Source organism: Antennarius striatus, chromosome 13, assembly GCF_040054535.1.
Source record: "Antennarius striatus isolate MH-2024 chromosome 13, ASM4005453v1, whole genome shotgun sequence".
In the NCBI taxonomy this organism is placed as follows: Eukaryota; Metazoa; Chordata; class Actinopteri; order Lophiiformes; family Antennariidae; genus Antennarius; species Antennarius striatus.
This window is the reverse complement of record NC_090788.1, coordinates 18,540,365-18,560,698: the sequence shown is the minus strand read 5'-3', so window position 1 is coordinate 18,560,698 and position 20,334 is coordinate 18,540,365. Positions and strand designations below refer to the sequence as shown.

General features: G+C 38.7%; 2 protein-coding genes, 1 long non-coding RNA gene and 1 other non-coding gene across 8 annotated transcripts; 2 read left to right on the top strand and 2 right to left on the bottom strand.

Moving 5' to 3' along the window:
- The first annotated feature begins 258 nt into the window (after positions 1-258).
- Positions 259-331, top strand: trnaf-gaa (transfer RNA phenylalanine (anticodon GAA)). Its single transcript has one exon. It is a non-coding gene; the product is annotated as a tRNA-Phe (tRNA).
- Positions 332-1,151: 820 nt separating this feature from the next.
- On the bottom strand, positions 1,152-4,644 carry angptl5 (angiopoietin-like 5). Of its 2 annotated transcripts, none has more exons than XM_068331304.1 (8): positions 4,447-4,644; positions 3,395-3,566; positions 3,190-3,293; positions 3,014-3,107; positions 2,272-2,375; positions 2,077-2,197; positions 1,679-1,864; positions 1,152-1,572 (listed from the first exon to the last, which is right to left on the bottom strand). In XM_068331304.1, the coding sequence occupies exons 1-8, from the start codon at positions 4,501-4,503 to the stop codon at positions 1,253-1,255; spliced, it is 1,158 nt and encodes a 385-aa protein (XP_068187405.1). In that variant the 5' UTR covers positions 4,504-4,644; the 3' UTR covers positions 1,152-1,252. The 2 variants fall into 2 exon arrangements, with proteins under 2 accessions (XP_068187405.1, XP_068187406.1); XM_068331305.1 differs by lacking the exon at positions 4,447-4,644 and adding an exon at positions 4,103-4,437.
- A 2,524-nt stretch (positions 4,645-7,168) lies between these two features.
- On the bottom strand, positions 7,169-8,859 carry LOC137606444 (uncharacterized). 2 transcript variants are annotated; one of them, XR_011037849.1, is made up of 4 exons: positions 8,758-8,859; positions 7,887-8,220; positions 7,646-7,749; positions 7,169-7,330 (listed from the first exon to the last, which is right to left on the bottom strand). It is a non-coding gene; the product is annotated as an uncharacterized lncRNA (long non-coding RNA). The 2 variants fall into 2 exon arrangements; XR_011037850.1 differs by lacking the exon at positions 7,646-7,749.
- Positions 8,860-8,937: 78 nt separating this feature from the next.
- LOC137606443 (transcriptional coactivator YAP1-like) lies at positions 8,938-19,925 on the top strand. Of its 3 annotated transcripts, none has more exons than XM_068331697.1 (9): positions 8,938-9,028; positions 9,528-9,760; positions 10,898-11,097; positions 11,892-12,049; positions 13,764-13,865; positions 14,090-14,196; positions 14,366-14,484; positions 14,857-14,957; positions 17,223-19,925. In XM_068331697.1, exons 2-9 carry the CDS (start codon positions 9,557-9,559, stop codon positions 17,402-17,404), a joined length of 1,173 nt encoding a protein of 390 aa, XP_068187798.1. In that variant the 5' UTR covers positions 8,938-9,028; positions 9,528-9,556; the 3' UTR covers positions 17,405-19,925. The 3 variants fall into 3 exon arrangements, with proteins under 3 accessions (XP_068187798.1, XP_068187797.1, XP_068187799.1); XM_068331696.1 differs by lacking the exon at positions 8,938-9,028 and adding an exon at positions 9,095-9,216; XM_068331698.1 differs by lacking the exons at positions 8,938-9,028; positions 13,764-13,865 and adding an exon at positions 9,099-9,216.
- The last annotated feature ends 409 nt before the right edge of the window (positions 19,926-20,334 follow it).

Below are 20,334 nucleotides of genomic sequence, written 5' to 3'. Positions count from 1 at the left end.
TCGTAACTGTTTGCCTGTCAGATGTGTCCTCCATGATCAGCATAACAAAAAGTGGGATTGCTGATATTTGGATGGATTATAGTATATCTCAATATTTCAGTGCAAGTTACTGACTGTGGCTGCAATAATTAAATTCAGGGAAAATCTTTCAGGGATATCCTCATTCTTGATGTAGAAGCAATTATACCAACATCTATATGCGACATTTACCACCAGTTTAATCAAAGTATTATTTATGAATGCAGGCAACAAGTGCAAGCCGAAATAGCTCAGTTGGGAGAGCGTTAGACTGAAGATCTAAAGGTCCCTGGTTCGATCCCGGGTTTCGGCAATGCGGCTGGATGCCTTTTTGGTTGGCAGTAGTTCAGCCCAATGTATACAGAGAAAGATAAATGTACCATTTGTGGATGAATAAAGTGTCTGATATTATAAATGAACTTTAAAGACTTGTGAATAATGGTAAGGATTATTAATCATTTAACTTGTAACCTGTAGCACATGAAATAAAACTGGACAGCCACAAAGTCACCTATTAATAATGACATCTGAGTGATCAATAAAGCAATTATAATTGTCTATGACTTAATAGAGATTTTATTGTAACTAGTAAAGAAAATAATATATGTACAAGGTGTCCAGTTTTAATGTTTCACATATAATAAAAATAGTTGTTTATTACAGATACTTCATCTTATAAAATAATAATAAATAAATTAGAAATGATAAGAACAAGAATTGTTATTATAAAGCGAATATGTTTTTGCACGTGTCTTTCAGTGCTGTCAGTCACAAATGTAAATTACTGCACCAGCAGCAGGAATCTGTTGTTTACTGTCTCTAGGTTGATGCAGGTGATTCTAATCTTTGGATGAACCACATCCTATCAGTTAATTAAGAATCTCCAAACATACCTGTGGAATGGTCACCAGTTAATATTACTACTGCATTACTAAGATGTGTCGAACATTATCATATTTTAGACAGGTTTACTGTTTTTTGCTATTTCTCTGTTTATTTTTTTATGTTGTTCTGCTGTTGTAGAAGATTGCATCACATTTCCATTTGTATTCACCCTCAAAAGTCAAAGAAAAGTAGACTTTTACTACAGGTGATTAGTTGCAGTGAAGCTAAACAATGAAAATGAAACATGCTCTTCTCCTGCCATCCTGTTTTATTTCAAGTTCACACCAAACAAAGATGGACTTAGTGCTTTTACAGTAGTGTTTTCTTCCTTAGTTTCTTAGTATCTCTGTCAGTTGTTCGTTGCAATCCTCCTGATCTTCATTGTGACTGATTTGATGGTGTGAGGGACGCCGTTGTGTCTCCAGGTGTCCCACAGGATGTGTGTCCTCTGTCCCTGATTCAGCTCCATGTCGTCAGGAGAGCCGTTGAGGTTCGCCAGGCCGCACTGGTTGAACCACCAGCCGGTGTGGTTGTACATGGTGCTACAGCTCTCCACTGTGCGGTTATTGATGGAGCAGAAAGGGTTACAGCCGTCATTGTCCACGTCTGAGGCACTGAATGGAGCCGTGTCTTGGTTCTGCTCCTGGTCGTAGCCACGAAATGCATCACCTGTACAAAAAAATAAAAGCATGAAAACATGCAGGTGTGAACATGTTGTTGAACAAAATATTTTTGTATTTTATTTTTTTTACAAATCTTATTTATTAGCTCTTACCGGCACTGCCTATGTATCTGCCCAGGTGTATACTGAAGAACTGGGTTTCATTGTCCAGGTGGAAATCATCATATGATGCATAAGAGGTGACGTCGTCATGGGAGACCAAAGCCATGTGAAGCTGGAAACGAGTGTCTTTCTGGTTTACTATATGAAATACTTTCTTCAGACCCAACCAGTGTTCTCCTACACACACACACACACACACACACACACACACACACACACACACACACACACACACACACACACGCACATACAAACTGATTAAATATGTATTAGTTGATTAAATTTTTTTAGATTTGGAATCAAGTTTTTTTTTTATTTTAAATGAGCCTAGATTATTTAAGGCTCAAAAATTCTGATAATGATCCCAACATGAATTGATTTCAACCAACCTGCGAGGTGTCCAAATCCATCCGCATAATCAGCCCAGGGTCGTTTGAAGTCCGTTAACCCATCAGTCCTCCGCTGCATCACCGTCCATCCACCTCCCATGTAATCCATCTCACAGAAAACCTGCAGCACACGCTTGGTTTTAAACAGGTTCTAATTATAAAGCTACAGACCAAATGACTGACCTGTCGACAGACCTCAAAAGTAGAGTCAGTGTTCTCAGGGTGGATGATGTAAATACCGCTGGGGATCTTGGGAACAACCGATATGAGATTGTCCTTGATGTCGCTGCAGTCTCGCCCTAATCAAAGCAAACATTCTCATCTCAGTCATCAACAGGAACTCGTGTTCAACGCTGCAGCTGCTGTTTCATGAATGAGTGCATTTCTGTCTGCTCACAGCTATAAATAGTCCAGATGATTTAATGCATCATGAGGAATAATCCTCTAGCTGGTGATCGCAGTTGTTTGACTTCTTCTGCAGCTTTGAAGGAGCTTTTTCAAGTGTGAGGAATGAATGTGGATGAGTTCATGTGGTTATCTAACCTGGAGGTGAATGAAGACTAAAACTCTGCATCATGGGACATGTAGGATTCAGTGTTTTATACAGTATAGTGTACTGATCATAGAAGGAGTCATGAAGTGAGTTCATGCAGCTAAAGGACAATATTAAATTGTGATTGAGAATTTTTTCTTTTTTCTGGTTAAAACTATTGGAACAGAAATCAAGAATCTTCAATGCTTTGTATTCGTCAAGCCCTCAAAATGCAAACCCTACACTTCCCATAATGCATCATGGTTGTGAAGGTTTTGTTTCTGTGCCTACAGTACCTGTAAAAGCTGACACCGGTTGTTCATAATGACTTTTAGGTGATACACTGGTGTGATCTGTCACACATGCTGTGTGTGTCTATGTGTGTGTGTGTTTGATGTGGGTTACCGTGAGACTGCACAGGTTTGATGGAGAAGGTCTCCATGTTGTTTCTCTGAACCTCAGAATTGAGTGTTTGCACTTTGGCCATCAACTCCATCACCTGTAAATGAGGCGTCAAACAGCCAATCAGAGAGCTCCGAACATTTGGATGAACAGAAGAAAAGAAAAATGTGCAGCACCACCTGACTGCTGAGGATGTCCAGGGCCCTGTGCTGCTCCTCCATCACATCCCTGATCAGCTTCCGGGTGCTGCGTCCAAACGACAACAGGGATTGTTGTAGCTGACCTAAACACACACACACACACACACACACAGACAAACACCTTCTGAACAATATATATTCATGATGACAGAGACAACAACGACAGTAACAGCAATGACTTTACCACAGACTGAATGCTTCTCATCTCGCAGCAGCTTGATGGTGATGTCACATGGAATGGAACATGTGTCACGACCTTTGACCCCTCCGAGAGGTTTTTGTAGTTTTGCAGGAGCATCAGTGAAGTCTTCAATGACCGGTTGTGATGTGTTCAGATCGGTGCTGTTTCCTGTGTCCTGCCATTAAAAAGAGAACTGTAGGTGTAACTCCAGCTACATTATGTAACTGCAAATTTCATTTTGGTTTTAAAGTTTTTTCAATTTATTATATTCCGGAAATGTGTCCTTAAAGTTTTAAGTCATGTAAAATATAAATAAATAAATAAATAAATAAATTTAAAAAATAAAAAATAAAAAATAAAAAATAAAAAATAAAAAATAAAAAATAAAAAATAAAAAATAAATAAAAATAAAAATAAAAATAAAAATAAAAATAAAAATAAAAATAAAAATAAAAATAAAAATAAAAATAATAAATCTGCCAGTGTAGCAGCAACATTCTAACTACTTTTACAACAAAAAACAAAAAATGTGAAATATACATCATTTTACTCAGTTGGTCAGTTTTTCAACATTTTCAAGCATGTTGGTTTAATCGCAAGTTGGTCAACATATCCTTAAACAACTTGTTGATTAGTATTGATAGTAATGAATTTTCAAGACTGAGTATTTTGCATATCAAATAAACAAATAGTGAAGCATTTCAACCTTACCATTCTGATTGTAACAAAAATATTCCCCTCATATGTGAAGGCATGTCATCCTGTTATCAACTGCATGTCTGGGTTTCACTTCTTAAAATACATTTTGTGGATATTTATGACCCACTCAAAATGTCAAATTCTAAATCCTTAATTCTTAATGATTGCATCAACATTGCTTAAATCCATTTAGTTAACTTCAAAAATAAAAATATTGCCGCTGTTTTTCTGCTTTTCTGCTCCATGACATCTATTCAGCTCACAGTTCCAGGTTCTACATCTCCATGCAGCAGATGTTTGAGTGACAGCGGGGGTTGAAAGTTGAAAATAAGTTATGACATGCGTGTCATACGTACTGTGGAGGAAAGCAGATGCGGCAAAAGCAGCAGGAGGACAGCTGTTGTCCACATCATGTCGGTTTTTTGTCTGACTGGGATAATTTCCTCTAGAAGCAATGGGGGCTGAACTCCGTCCACTCCGTCACTGGCAGCCACTCCTTCATTTACACTTTATTTTTCCACAGACTCTGCTCTTTTCCTTCACGTCTTCTTCCCTTCTCATCTCTTTAGTCTACATCTGCTCCCCTCAGTGGTCAAACTTTCTCCGTGCTTCTGTTTTCTGACTGTTTCCACGTTTTTGTCTGTTATTTCCCCATTCTTTCTTGTAAATTCTCATCACCTTCTTTAAGAGGTGACTTGAATTTGTTAAAAGGATGATTAAAAAATGCCTGAGTAGGTTCAGAGGGTAAATGTGCTGATTCCACATATGTGGTTAAGAGTGATTACAATCCCCCTCGGTTTGTCTATGGTTATTTAACAGGTTCTACCCAGCCACCACTAGGAGAAGAAAAATGTTGAGAGGGCAATGGGCATTTTATTTTAATGTTGAAGCATGAAAAGAAACCAGCAGGTCTCAGCCATGCATAGGTGTGTCTGCAGCTGAAGGTAGTTTGTAAGGACTGTAGGGTGTCTCTGCTTCTTGTATTCATATTTCTCCCATCTGTTACACCCTTGGCCTCTCCCACTCCCTTTGACCACTGACTCATAGGCTTGAAAAAAGCCTCCCACAGAGTCAGACCAATTACTCCTGTTAACTGGCCAGTCATGTAGTGAGGAAATTGAAAAGTGATAAAGGGCAACAGCACATTCCTGTTTGGGGTCCAGCTGGAGCCGGCCAGCCTGCTCCCTGGAAAGCTTTGCAGAGAGAGCCAAAGAAAAGATTTGCTGTTGTTCTGAACCTGTATGCGTTTACAGCCACGGTCAGCGAGAGGAATGTGAACAGCCTGGTGCTGCAGCCTCGGGGCCCTCAACATCTGTCCTATGTTACATTCTCCAGTAAAGCAGCCTGTGTACGGGAATGACACATGTGTGCTAGGCCAGATAATGAGAACATGCAGACTAGCATGAGTAGTATCTGTTTATTGTCTCCTTGCATCCTTGGAAAGATATGTGTTAAAAAAAAAACTTAGGTTTGGTTTTCTGAAGAAGCTAAATGCAGATGCCACCAGAGCACATGAGTGAAGGGGTTGTTGTGGCTCTGACAGAGGTGGTGGAGCTAATGAAAGCAGGGAGCAGACGGCACAGGCTGGAAAATTGGCAGTGGCGATTCAGGCACAGGAAACACATGGGAGAAAAAAATATATGGGAAAAACAGCACAAGTTGATTTATTCTAGGTCACCCCACATGATACTTTGAGCCTGGAAACCTACCTGCAGAATCTGGAGTAATGTGATTACCTTTCACAGAAAAAAATAAAGATTACTCTGAAGCTACGAGTTCTGCATATGGTGTCAGTTCTATGTCTCTTCTCCTATTATTATAGTGACCCAGCAACTATCCCCTCTCCAAATATATTTATTTAATATCCTAATTATGTGTAGTGTCTGAATATTGTGAACTGTCCATGTGTAAGTATTGAATTGGCCCATTATTATTTTTCATGCTAATGTTATGTTGTTAACCTATTAGAAAAATAAATATATAAATAATTAAAGATGGTCCAGAATCTGCATCAGTAGCTGGATCAGCTGAAAAGGTTTTATTAACTTCCCTTCCTCAAGATCTACCCCACGTAAAATTTCATCAAAGTCTGTGGACGAGTTTTCAAAACATCCTGTGGACAAATAGGTAGACAACCAAGCAAACAAACTCGCATTTAATTTAATTTAATTTAATTTAATTTAATTTAATTTTATTTTATTTTATTTTATTTTATTTTATTTTATTTTATTTTATTTTATTTTATTTTATTTTATTTTATTTTATTTTATTTTATTTTTAATAACAGCTTCCAGTAAACTGTTAGCTGATTGGTGTTTTTTGTGTGAAGTGACACAAAATGACCACCAGATGGCGCTTCATTTCGCCTGACCTCTTGTGTCAGCGTGGTCAGGTTTTCTTCACGGTCAACCAGCCAACTCTGAGGTGTATTCATGGTGTTTCATAAGGCAGTAACTACAAACTTGTTTCTTTTTAACATGACTCACTGTTCAGAGGTACAGTTGGTGTGTTTTCTGTCCTAGTGTGTGTTAATGTATGTCTTCAAGGACAGTCATGTGTGTTGTGTTACAAAAACCAGCTGTCATGAAACAAAGTGACCGTCATGGTCAAAGCACAATTACACAGGTATAACGTCTCTCAATCGAAAATATGTAAACCATTAATTAATCCAAACTTCTTTACTCGAGTATTTGCTTTGTGGTTATCATTCATACTCTGTCCATTTTTTCAGCCTTCTTTTTATCTACAAGGGTCAAATCGACCTGGCAAAAAAAATATAATAATAATAAATAATCTTAAATATCTTGTAATGCCTTGGAATTTTGGTTTTTCTAATCCTACCCAGCAGTAAACAGGTATGGTATTTACTTATCTACGTAAAACAAGTTTTATAAGATCTTATTTGATAACTTTAATCAACACTGTTTTTTTTTCTTGGACATACAATACATGGAGCAAAAGTTTTTAAGGCTATGGAAGAAATTATTTTGCAAACTGTTGATTAAAAATTTTGAATTTGGTCACATTCATTTTTACAACACATATCAACAACACAATCACTAAAGTCAAGGAGCATTTCTTTATCTTCATTTTTGACAAATTCACAGCAGATGATGAGCATATTATCATTATGTGGCTATTGCAAGTGTGCTTGCTGAATTTTACATGCGTGGAGGATGTTTTTGTTTCTTTTTGTGATGGACTGTCTTGGCAACACTTCCTCTTGTTCCTACTGGTAACCTGCGATGAAAACACAAACTGTTCTTATTTGAATAAAAGCTCACTTGATCTCTGAATGCTCCTTTTATAGATGATTTAAAATGATCTCACACAACAATAACAACAACACTCATGGGGACACTTTACAATACAATTACACAAACACATAAACATTAATGCTTAACTCATTACAAATTATGGAATACACCCAACCCTAATCCTAATCCTAACTCTGGAGTCTGAGGTGATTTATCTGATGGTAGAGAATGGAGAGATAATATTCTTCAGAGAAAAGATTTTTGCAATTAACTTAATAAAAATCCAAACTGATATTACCCAGTGTAAAGGTGTGACAGCGCCATCTATTGTGTGTAGGACTGTATTACATCACAGTGGAGTTAGCGTTATCCTTTTGCTGGTTGCCATGGTGCATACAAATCCTTATTAACACAAAAACGATGGTCATTTTGAGTCTGAAAATAATAGTCTCATTTAGAGACACAAATTGTGTTGTTGCTGAACCACAAGTAAATGAACTACATCATAGGTGATTCATTCATTCATTAATTTTCAGTACCTACGTCTTCCGCTATCACGGGTTGTGGGTTTGCTGGAGCCAATCCCAGTGGACCTCAGACATTTGAGGCAGGGTACACTCCGGGCGCGACACCAGCGCACCCTACAGAAATCTATAGTAAAAGGCGAAAGATTTATACGATCTGAAGTGAAACAAGAGTGAAAAAACTGAAATTATTCTTTATGATGAATTTTGTTTTTTGCAGATCTTGAGGAAGAACTGAACACCACACTGGTGCTGTAGTTGGTGGATGGTTGGATGGATGGATTGATGGATGGATGAAGTCTCAGATGAAGTTCAGCTCTCCTTCAAAAAGGCTTCGCCAGCCCCCAACCTGAAAATAGAAATATATTAAATGAATGAAATAAAATGCTGTTTTAAAGTTTGATAACTAAATAGCGCACTGAACACGCAGGAGACAGTAACAGCTGTCCAGACACATTCTTTCAGTGTTTCGGTCCAATGTGGCGGCCAGCTGAGGCTCAGCCGGCTCTGCGCATGTTTGCCACTAGGGGGCGGAACACTGTGGAGAGTCCACGGACAAACAGGCTCCGGCTGGATTGGCCTCATCAGGGGCGGATGTTTTCTCAGGGCAACTTCCCAATATCCCCTCACCCCCAACCCCCACTCCAAATTTTTTTTAAAAAGAAATCAGATTAAATATCTCCAACTCAGCACCACAGCCTCATTTTTACCCCTGAAGTGATCACCTCTCCTGGACTCCTGTCTGCTTGTGACTTTTCCACCACAGTGGAAACTTAAATACAAGCCTATTTGTGGTGCTATTATCAATCATTTATTTCCTTCCTTTATACCTTACAGCATCTGTTGCTTTTGTAAATGCAAAATAAAATAAACAACATTTAATTACCCTGATGGTTCACGCCTGTGCTGGTATGACTTAAAAAAGTATTTCCCGTGCAACTGCGGCAGCTTTAAATCCTTCAACCCCGCCCCTGAGCACTATCACATGAATCTGGACGGAGCAGTGGATGAGAAAAAAGTTTGGACGTTTCACTGGAATTACTTTTTCTCCATTTGGATTCACGTGTTTATGTTTTTTTTTTTTTTTTTTTTTTTTTTTTTTAATTCTACTTGAGGAGGTCATTCGCTCAACGTTCGAATCGGAGATCAGTGTCTATGTGAGTGTTTTCCCGGCTGTGATTTCTCTAGTGTCTTTTTTTTTTTCTCTCTCTCTCTCTCTCTCTGCAGGAACACACACACACACACACACACACACACACACACACACACACACACACACACACACACACACACACACAGAGGGAGAGAGAGAGAGTGAGGGGGGAAACGGTCTGGCTGCTTGAAGGTATGTGGGAGGCATGTAACGTGCTGCTCAGATTGATTTTTACCAACGATCCCGGATCTGAATCGCACAATTTCGATTTATTTAACCTCAGATTGTTTGTCTTGTCGCAGCTGATTGACTTCCGAGATGTTTCAGCTCTAAATAGACGCACTAGGACACCAAAGTTCAAACGGGGTGTGGGGAGGGTTGGTGTGGGGGGGGGGAGGCTAAAAGTGTAAACAAATCCGATCAGAACTCCAGACGCGTCTGTCTCGGAACGGGCCGGACGTTTATTCCCTTGTTTTTGTTTGTGTGATTGAATTTATCGACAGATTTTGTTGCGACACCAAACTTTGACAACATGGACGCGCACCGCGGCGCGCCTCCGGCCGGGCAGCAGATCGTGCACGTCCGCGGGGACTCGCAGACGGAGCTGGAGGCCCTCTTCAGCGCCGTGATGAACCCCAGCAAGGCGGCCCGACAGCCGGCCTCTCTGCCGATGAGGATGAGGAAGCTGCCGGACTCCTTCTTCAGGCAGCCGGACTCTCGGGGACACTCCAGACAAGTAAAGCTGCTCCACCACTCCGAACACTACTTTAAGTGTGCATAATGGTGCAAAACACAAATAATCTGTAATCCAGCACTGCAGATAATCTCTCCTCATCTGTCAAATATGAGTAGAATCACCCCAGAAATAACAGCTGATTGAACCTGAAAATATTAGTTATTTATTATAGTATTATTATTAATAGGCATATTTTCCCCCCCTGGTTATTCATCAGATTAGAATGGCTGTAATCTGTTACTGCCTCTAAAAGCCAAAGATATTCAGTGAATATTAGCAAAAAGCAATAAATGAACACATGAGAAGCTGGAAATCGTGAATGTTCTGTATTTTTAAAGACTGGAGGGAAATATTTTGTGTGGTTTGTTTTTCATTGATATTTTAACATTGTGGATTATAATCAAGGGTGTCAATCATCGTGAGGGTGATTTGATCCAGTGCTAATCTGTTGTTGTGAATTTATAAGATCCTTTGTGGTAAAATGTACTGCAGCACTGTTTTAGTGAAAGCTTTTCTCTCAATCACACCCAAACTGTTTCCATTTATCTGATGAGAGATAAAATGTGCTGCAGACAACCTGTTAGAATCTGCTTTTGATTACTACTGGCCTTGTGTTTTTGTATTTTTAAGCCTTTCTTTGTTGTTACAGATAATTTTCTAAATTATTTTTCACAGATCCTTGGACATTTCAAACTGCAGCTGTCCATTACTCGTGGTGCTGCCTTGAAAATTGTTCTTTAAAATCTGTAACTTTGGTCCTTTGGTGTAACAGCTTTTGAAATTTGGATGCATTGTTTTGATACCAAAATTGCAAAATTATTCAGTGAAAAGAAATTTTGAAATGTCGATAAAGTTATCACGAGTAGTTCTCAGACTTCATGGGTTATTCACTTTGACACTTTGAACCCCCGTTGAACATACAGTTGAATAAAACTGTCTTTTCTCTCATTTTATTGCGGATATTTTGTCCCACAAGTAACAAGTAACAAAAACCTGTCATTAAAGTAACACAACCAGTTTCAGTTCTCTCCCACTGAGTCTGTTTTAATCCTGTTTCCATTCAAATCTTTTCTTCCTCCTGGTTTATGTTTCTGGTTGCTGTTGGTGGAGTCGTTAACCCTGCTTGTTTCTCGTCAGGCCAGTTCGGATGGAGGTGTATGCGGCTCCCTCACGCCTCATCACGTCCGCGCCCATTCCTCGCCTGCCTCCCTACCAGTCAACTCCCTCTCCACTCAAGCGGCCGATGTAGCAGCGACACCAATCATACCCGACGACGTGCCACTCCCCCATGGTTGGGAAATGGCCAAAACACCTACCGGCCAACGCTATTTCCTCAAGTAAGGTTTAACATGTGCTTATCATTGTTTTTGATCTGATGCATTTCAGGTTACTTGAAGGATAATCTACATTTCTGTTTTCACAGTAATGTTAACGTTCTTTATCATGTATTTATGTATGAGTCTATCTAATGTCCATTATAGCTTCGCATGCTTGGACTGTTCTGGTTACCCAGAAATCAGAATAACATATAAAACAGAGAAAAGCTGCAAATCTTCACATTCAATTTTCTGCATCTTTGGGCATGACGAATATCTTAAAAATTAATCCAACTATTTCAAATTATTATTTCAATTCCAGATCATCCAATCAATTAATGACCAATAATTCTGGTACCAGGTGAATTCGAATTCCGGTGTGTTGATAGTTTCTGAATATTTTGCTGGAACACAGCAAACAGACGCATGCAGCAGCGCAGATAAAACCAGGACTCAAACTTATCAGTTGTATGCAAACAGAAAATGCTCCAACTAGTTTTGCAACCAGTGTGGTTTCAGGTAGTTTCATTCATGAGAACACATGGCCCGACAGCTCACACTCCTGTCAAAGGCCACTGTAGAGCAAGAGCAATGTGTGTGTGTGTGTGTGTGTGTGTGTGTGTGTGTGTGTGTGTGTGTGTGTGTGTGTGTGTGTGTGTGTGTGTGTGTGTGTGTGTGTGCAAGTGTGTGTGCACATGCACATCTAGTAGTACAGGTAAAGCAGGTCTAAAGGAAACGTGCGTGGTGCTTCTTATCCATCAGGTTGCAGTGACTTCACATATAGAGATTTGTTCAGACTTGTCTTGTGTTTGCAGCCACCTGGATAAGACCACAACTTGGCATGACCCCCGACTCTCACAGCTTCAATCAGCCACAGTTCAGCATCCCATCTCGGGCACTCCGGTCCACAGCCACTCCCTCAGCAATCCAGCTCCCACTAAGCAACCACAAAACAACCTCAATCCAGATACAGGTATCAGTCTCACGCCCCTCTCACAATGCAGCTTCTCCTCAAAGCACAGGTCTCCCCTTCATAATCGGTGTCCATCGGGCAGGGGGTCAGGTCTTTATTGGGTGTGATTGCTTCAGCATTTCGTTTTAGTCTCTATATCCGTGTCTTTGGTGGCAATGATCACGTTGAGAAATTAATACCTGGACAGTCCATGATGGAAACAGCTGTAGACCCAGAGACTGAACTCTCAGGCCTAAAGCTCTTCAAGAACTGATTTCTCACTGAGGTTTATACCTATTTGGATGCAGGTTTTATCTCTTATTTAACTGTTTCTACCATTGAATACATTCCATTCTTTTAAAATTTTTAAAAGGTCAGTTCGGTTAAATTACAAAAAAAAATCTTAATTTGACAAATTAGGTGATACACAGTGGGAGAGGACACAAGGTCACCAAAAACAACCTGTATGAGGAGCAAACTTTTATTGCCTGTCGTCATTTTTAATGTTTCAAAGACAAAGCTATAATGCTGATAATTATAGCTTTCTTACAAGAAACAGAGCTCATAAAAAACATACAAACAGGAATGTAAAATAAATGTGAACTTGATAATTGTAAAAGTAAAGTGGCAGAAAAACAGGGATGATTATAAATTAAATAAAATGTAGAATAAATCAATTATGAATTATCGTCTGAATGAACATCACAAACTGGCAAGGCAGCAAGCATAGAAAACATCAAACCAGACACTGTTAGCCACCACGCCGATTGTGTTTGGGAGTGTCAGTTTGTTATCTAAAACACACACTGGAGCAGCGATATTGTGCTTTTGGTTTGTTCAGCATAAATTAACAAAGCCAGGGAAAAGAAGAGTCTTCATTCCGACACTGCTGCACAATTTCTGTTGAGTTACAACAAGGTGGCTCAGATTTGAACTTGAGAAAGCACATGATCAGTGGATTGTTTAAGAGATGGGGTCACAAATTCTTTCAAACCCATCAAGGCTCTCGTCAGGTGTCCATATAGAGAGTTAAACAGCTTTAGCCTGCTGTAATCAACATAATGAAATAGATTAAAAAGAGAGTCCAGTATTTTCCGCACTATAAGGCTCACCTAAAAGCCTTATAATTTTCTAATAAAACTGACAATGCGCCTTTTAATCCAGTGCGTCATACACATTAAAAAAGTGTAAGGGTAGGCCATTCATTGAAGGTGCACTGATCCAATGCGGCTTAAAGTGTGGAAAATCTATCTTTCTGCTCTAATGGGACACGACAGAGTTGTTACTAATAAGGTTAAATTTTAATGTAGTATTTTTTCACAAAAAAAACAACAACTATAAGCATCTTGTATGAACTGGAGAGATTTGGATAATTTTTGAATTTTATTTATATTAATTATAAAAATGAAACCTTTTCTCATATATGGAGTGAAGGAATGTTAGTGAACTTGAATACCGTCCTCCACTGTTAATTATTTTGTAATTTCGTTGAACAGACCATTGAAGAAGTATTTGTTTCATTAACTGCACTGACAAGTTCCCTAACCCTAACCTGTGCCATTTAGACCAGATCTTACTGTACTACAGCTTCCTGCCCACTAACTTTCATTTTATTCTTGGAATCTCTACTGGAAGCCACACGAACATCAAGGGCGTGGGACAGATTCTGCGTTTTACTCTCCATGCACTCCATCCACCATTTGCCTTCTCACTGTGTACTTTCACTGCTATTCAGGTCCACTGCCTGAAGGCTGGGAGCAGGCTGTGACTGCAGAGGGAGAGGTGTACTACATCGATCACATAAATAAGACCACCACATGGGTCGGCCCGCGTCTAGGTAGCACACTATCAGATTTGTGTCTCCTGAATTGACAATTCTTGTTTGTCGATGACAAACATTTTGTTCCAATGTCCACCATCACAAGTTGCTGTTTGGCAAACAAAATAAGAGAGATCGCAAACCTTTGACAAGTTTTCCTCATATATCTCAAGTGTCTGACCTGCAATGAAATATTTACTTAATAGTTCAAGTGTTCTTCTTCTATGAATCTTATGTTGCAGCCCAGAAGATGAACCCTGGCATCCTTGGCTTGGCACTGCAGCAAAGGCAGGAGAAGGAAAGGCTCAGATGCAAACAACAAGGTCTCCCACAGCAAATCACACCACAGGTTGGAGCTTGAGTAGAAATGAACTTGGGTGAAATGACTCAAGTTATTTCTTGTGGTGACTGGTTGTATTCTGCAGTATTTCCAGTTCAGACTCAACTGTAATCAAAGCATGGTATTGTGTTAACAAAGTTTTTGGTGTTATAAAAGTAGCTGTTTGTGTTTGTTGTAGGAGGCAGCAGGACGGAACCAGATGCCCGGTGGGATGGACCACGACAGGAATGCACAGACACTCGCCCCATCCCTGGATGTCAGGATCAGAGCCTCCAACCACGAACCCACACTCAACGGGTGAGCTCATGTCTCATGCTGTTGTCATGTGCTGTCCTTTTGGGATGTAGGGACAAAAGACACGAAGTAATAATCAATTAAACTTGTTTCATGAATGTTGAGGAATAACTGCTTTTTGAATGATTCAAATTAATGCTGTACATTAAGTAATGCAGATAAACCATTTAGCTCAAATTTTAAACTTGATTGCACAGAAGAGCTATGAATTATTCCCACATATACTGTAAATATTCCATTTGGAATCTAGCTCCTCTGAATGTTAGACAGAAATATTATTATTTATATAAATGGTTCTTTCAATTTAGTGATTCAGAATTTCAACAGATCATTAAAGCTGATTAGAATTCATCTTTATGTGTGGTCTTTGTGCAGCGCTCACTCTCGCAACGAGAGCACCGACAGTGGTCTGAGCGTCAGCAGCTTACCCAGAACATCCGACCACATGTTGAGCTCCGTGGATCACATGGATACTGGTAATACACACATGCAAACACACACGAACATGACGTAATCAAAAAGATGACACAGGGTTCTCATAGTGGGAAACAGTTTCTGATGTCCTACGGAAAATCATCATCCAAGCATGACATTTGTTTCTTTTCGTATACATGGCTATTGAAAGAAATGTCATACAATTAGCCATGATGACATGAAATTTGAATTTTTTTAAATTTAAGTTACTCAAATACAGCAATTATAATAACTAACTTACGCTGAAAAACTCATATTAAACCCTGACTTTATTAGATAAGGATAAAAATGTTAAATAAGTAAAGTGCTAGACGTTAGATCCAGAATATTTAACTTATTGTCTTACCAAAAAATTAATTATGCTGAGATATCAAATAATAATGTTAAGACTAGAAACTAACAACAAATTGTGGATGGAACTGTGCAGATTCAGTTTGCAGTAAATTTTCATGTATTAATGAGTTAACTCCTGAGGAAAACCACATTAATACTGTTGGTCTTGAATAACTATCAAATAGTGATAGCTGGGATTCTAAATTTAAGGACTTGGTTGTCATGGTCAAGGAGCCACATTAGGAGGATCAGACTATATAGTGTAGTAACCACAGTAACATAGTAAAGTGCTTTGCTGGAGAGTGTTGTCTAGTTAGTTATTTAAAAATGTTATCATATGACAGTAACTTTCCAAAAAAACAGTTAAAAGTCATTTAAGTTTATTTTGGAACCTACAAATTAGCTGTGTAAAACAAACGGACCTAAACAGAGCAGTAATGATATAAGAATAATAAATATGTATAATAAAAAAGGTAGAGAGAGGAAAATATGAGTTTCATGTAAAACTGTCAAAAATGTTGTTAATTGCATAGAAAACATAGTAAAAGCCTCGGACTGGCCTCTCCACTGGACTGCAACGTATCCCTAAAGTAATATCAAAACCATGCTGTGAAACGTTCTCATTGTTCATCTGTACAGGAAGTCCTCCTGATATGAACATCCCACTAACGAACATTCATAGACATGAACAACCGCTCGCCGCCGCCATGTCTGACTACCGTAGTTCCCCCTTTCCGCCGCCACCCACGCCGAGCAGCGTAACATTAAGATTTCATGCGTCATGTTAAAATGACTCGACAAATCTCAGACTAAGTGAACATTTTGCTCTGATGTCAGACTTCATGTGGTCTTCTAGTCTTTCCTGTTGGTGTCATCTGCAGCGTTTTGTCCTTCTTTTATCCACATCACTGTGAACTTCTGAGTAGGAAACAAACCCACAATGCATTTGTTTTCATGGAGATGTTCATCAACATCTAGACTGAAGACAATTCAGTCAGGTTTAAAATAGTTAGAGCAGCAATGTAGACTATAGACTACCTGTAAGAAAACTCTGTCACAACCTGCCTGTTATTTCATGTTATTTTAATTATTGATGGGTGTTGTCCTGCTGTAGGAGACAAATTATGTATTGGGACTCCTGGGTATAATTGGTGCTCAGGTATAAGTATGAACCGATGTTGGCCCCTTTAGGTTTCTGCTCGAAGCTTTAAGTGACACTAATGCTGAAATCTGAATGTTTTGCTATTTGATGTTAACTATTGATCGAGTTAACTGAGAAACTTAATAGAAATGAAACAGAGTAATAAAACATAAAGGTCGTTCATCATTCATGTCAGTGTGGTGGAATACTTAGCTTAGCCTCTACACACCCGAGGATAAAATTCGTTCAGCAGAGGCAGAGATGTTAATACAGTATATAAAGAGATATTATATATCAGTACAATATTTTATTTAAATTATGTGTTGTTTTCATGCCCTGTAATTGTTTCTATTCAGTCTTAGGGAATAGAATTTTAGTATTTAGAGTACTAATGACATTTAAATGACCTCAAATGGAGATTATAGATTGAAATTTCGTAAATAACAATTTACAAACAATTCATCTTTTGAACAATTTCTCATAAACTGTGTTCGTGGGTTGAGGACTACCTGTATAAGTTAAAGTGTTTAGCTTAATATATATATATGCACTTGATTTGTTTTGTTTTTTAACTTTAAATGTCAGGCAAAATTGAGAGATAAGATACCAACCATGACTTGTTGTTTTCTTTATGTGCTTCCACACTTCCTATGGGATTAAAACAAACCTTTATGAACCGGGTGCGGCTGTACTAAAGAGACCATGTTTGATTTTATGTCCAAAATTCCTATTTGCGTCATCATGTTGATTTTTGGATCCTCCACATACTTCAATCATTTTCAATCCTTCTCAGGTGAATCCGGGGAGACCTCCTCGATGACCTTACAGGAGTCCATGCCAGTGCTCCCAATGTCGGAGACCGAGGAGCTAATGCCCTGCATCCCAGAGGGTCTCAGTTCAGACCTCCTGATGGACATGGAGACAGTTCTGTCGGGGTCACACACGGACAGAGACAGCCTGTTCACATGGCTATAGACAGACACAACCACCACCCCTGAAATATGGTTTGACATCCCATAACATGACTGAGAATTCTGGAGAGTTTTTGACTTTGAACGTGGTACACAACATCCCTGAGAGAACATGCTACTGTTGTATGATGGATACCTAACACTACTCACACCCCGGGGACTGAAAAAAAACCTCAACTCTCACTGAGGGTGGTAAGCTGCTGATATTCTCCTTTTTTCATATCCTCCAGATACATTTTAAAAGCACTCCATGCTTTTTTCATCATCAGCTTTAGCTGATGCTTCCACATCTCTGGTGTAATTTCACAGCTGATTTTAGAGTACAAATGTATTTTATTACTTCTATTTGAGGAATAATGTTTGAATCAAAGTTTCCGAAAACACAAGGTTCAAGTCAATGAAGTTTGTATGTAGCAATTACATTAAAAAGACATGAGTAAATTATATGCACTCTATCTCCTATAGCTTGCTGGAGTGGCGTAGTGCTACTACCTCTGAGCAGCTTGGGATTTACCATTTTAATCTTCCAATATATATTTTAAAGAAGAGCCGAGGGTAAAAGGGGTGAATCAAAGAACCTTTTTACATTAACAACAAATTGATTCCCTAAAATATTGATCCAAAATATTCTGCTATACTTTAACACAGGGACATCAGGGAGGCAGTGGGGCATCTGCTCTTAAGCAAAAGTTTAAAAACCCTCGAGACAAAGATGTGTATTGCCGTGTACCAACTAACATGTGTGGAAAACTGAGGGTTAACTCCAAAACAAAATATTAAAATTAAGTTAATAACTGAAGATAAGCTTTATCCCTGGTCATGGGAAACAAATAGAGGCCTTTCAAAAGCAGCTGCATTTATAGACATGAAGGCTAGTGTCACGTTGTAAAGGTGTCTTAAGGACGGGCACCAAAGTCTATCTGTAGCAGCGTAGAATCCGAGGACGATGTCTGCAGTAAATGAGCAAACGTTCAGTTCACTTGAATGAAATCCAACCCAACATGGGGTTTCTTTTGGGATCCTGAATGGAGTCTCATTTGAAGGCAGAAACTAAGACCGCACTATATATATATTGTCTTTACCGATTTAAATAACATATCTGCTCTTTTTCTCATCGTACTTTAACTGTAGAAAAGTGTTTCTGTGTATTTTGGAACTTCCACCCACCTCAGTATAAAACACTCCAGGAAAGCCCACAACAGCCTTGCTTTAAAATCACCTGTTTTGAGGTTTATGTTCATACTTTGTGTTATTGTTTGAAGTGTTCCAGTAATCCTACCCACTCCAGCATTGTGTGAAAACTGTATTAACTGTAATGTTTTACAGTTATTGTTATTCGTAGTGCTATCTTGTTCAGCCCTTGTTTGACGGATGATGCCATCGCAGCTCTCGAGCGTTCTCTGCTCATCAGTGCTGATACAGCTGTCAGCAGCACTGACAAACATTCAGCTAACTGTCTCCTAACCGTGACATCGAGCTGCTTGATCCCCTTTCCCAAATACTGATTTGATACATTCCTAACAGCGTCCCCGTTTCTACATTTATTCATTTAGTGGAACCATGTTTCTTTTTTCCATTGACAGACATTAATCACATCTGTGAGGATTTTCCCATAAGTACCATGCATCTACACATGACAGTTTTGGTGACAATTTTAGAATTTTATCTTACTTTTTTTCGCCAGATGCACTTTTCTTACCATTTAAGGCATCTGCTGATTTCTCTTCAATTCTAAAATTAATCAGCAGACTTTTGGAACATGCCAAGGTTGCATTACCAACTTGGCCAAACTGATTTGTAGAATCTGTAATGCATTACCACACAGTGATCTTGTGATTTGTTGTATCTAGACAGACGCTTCCAAGGTCATTGCTGTAATCCCTTAAAATTTGTTACCCTGCAGAGTTATCATTTTGTCCAACTCCATTTTTCTACTCCTACAAGCTGCCTATTAGCGACATACTAATTACGGATGCTGTGTTCTGTGTGTTTTGTTCTAACTGCAAGCACTACAAATTATCAACGAAAAGGCAATCATCAATGTGGGAGTCTTTTTTATGCTCCATGTTTAGTTTAACTTTATTATATTTGTACACTGGGTTGTTTATGCAGTGCATTTATATTTTATCTGAATTTGAAGCTATTCATTTTTGGCAAGAGTGTTTCATCTAACCAGCTCCTTCTTTCACAGTATACATAAACGGTTTGAGACAATATTCATCAAATCATCCCCTCATGAAGAGCATTTTCCCCCTAAATTAAAGTACCATGGTCCTGGATCAATTTACTGTTCATACACATAATGCAACACACCATGACCTACTATTATTTATCTTAGCATGCATGACATTTGATATGTTTGTTACATATAATGATTTTTATTATTATATTTACAGAGAGTTTGGAGGGAGTCACAACTTGTTTTGTACCTTTTTATGCATGTGCTTAATATATATGTATTTCTTCTTACTCTCACTGTAATCATTTTAAAGGACTTTCTGTTTAATAAACCTTTAAATACACATGGCAAGTGCTCGCTCTTTTGATGTGTCTTGAATAGATAGTTCATGGTTTAGTTGTTTAAGTATGCTTCAGTATTTTTAATGGATAACTGTTTCTCTTTTGTTCATATGTCCTTTATCTTAATCAAATCCACACATGCATAATAGTAGTCTAAAGAATCCTGCACCCATGCGTGACATTTAAACTTGAAAAATACTGATGTGGAAAAATATGCTCTTTGCGCTGCATGTCAAAGGAAATATTTCAATCATGGTAACATTTATTTTAAACAGAATGAATGAATGAGAATGTTGGTCCTCATTGTTATTATTTCTGATCTCTAAGCTCTAGTGAAATTTCAGTCTGGAGGACTTTTTCTGCATGTTCAGGCCTGTAGTGTATTATCATACCATCATGTCAGTCACACCTCCC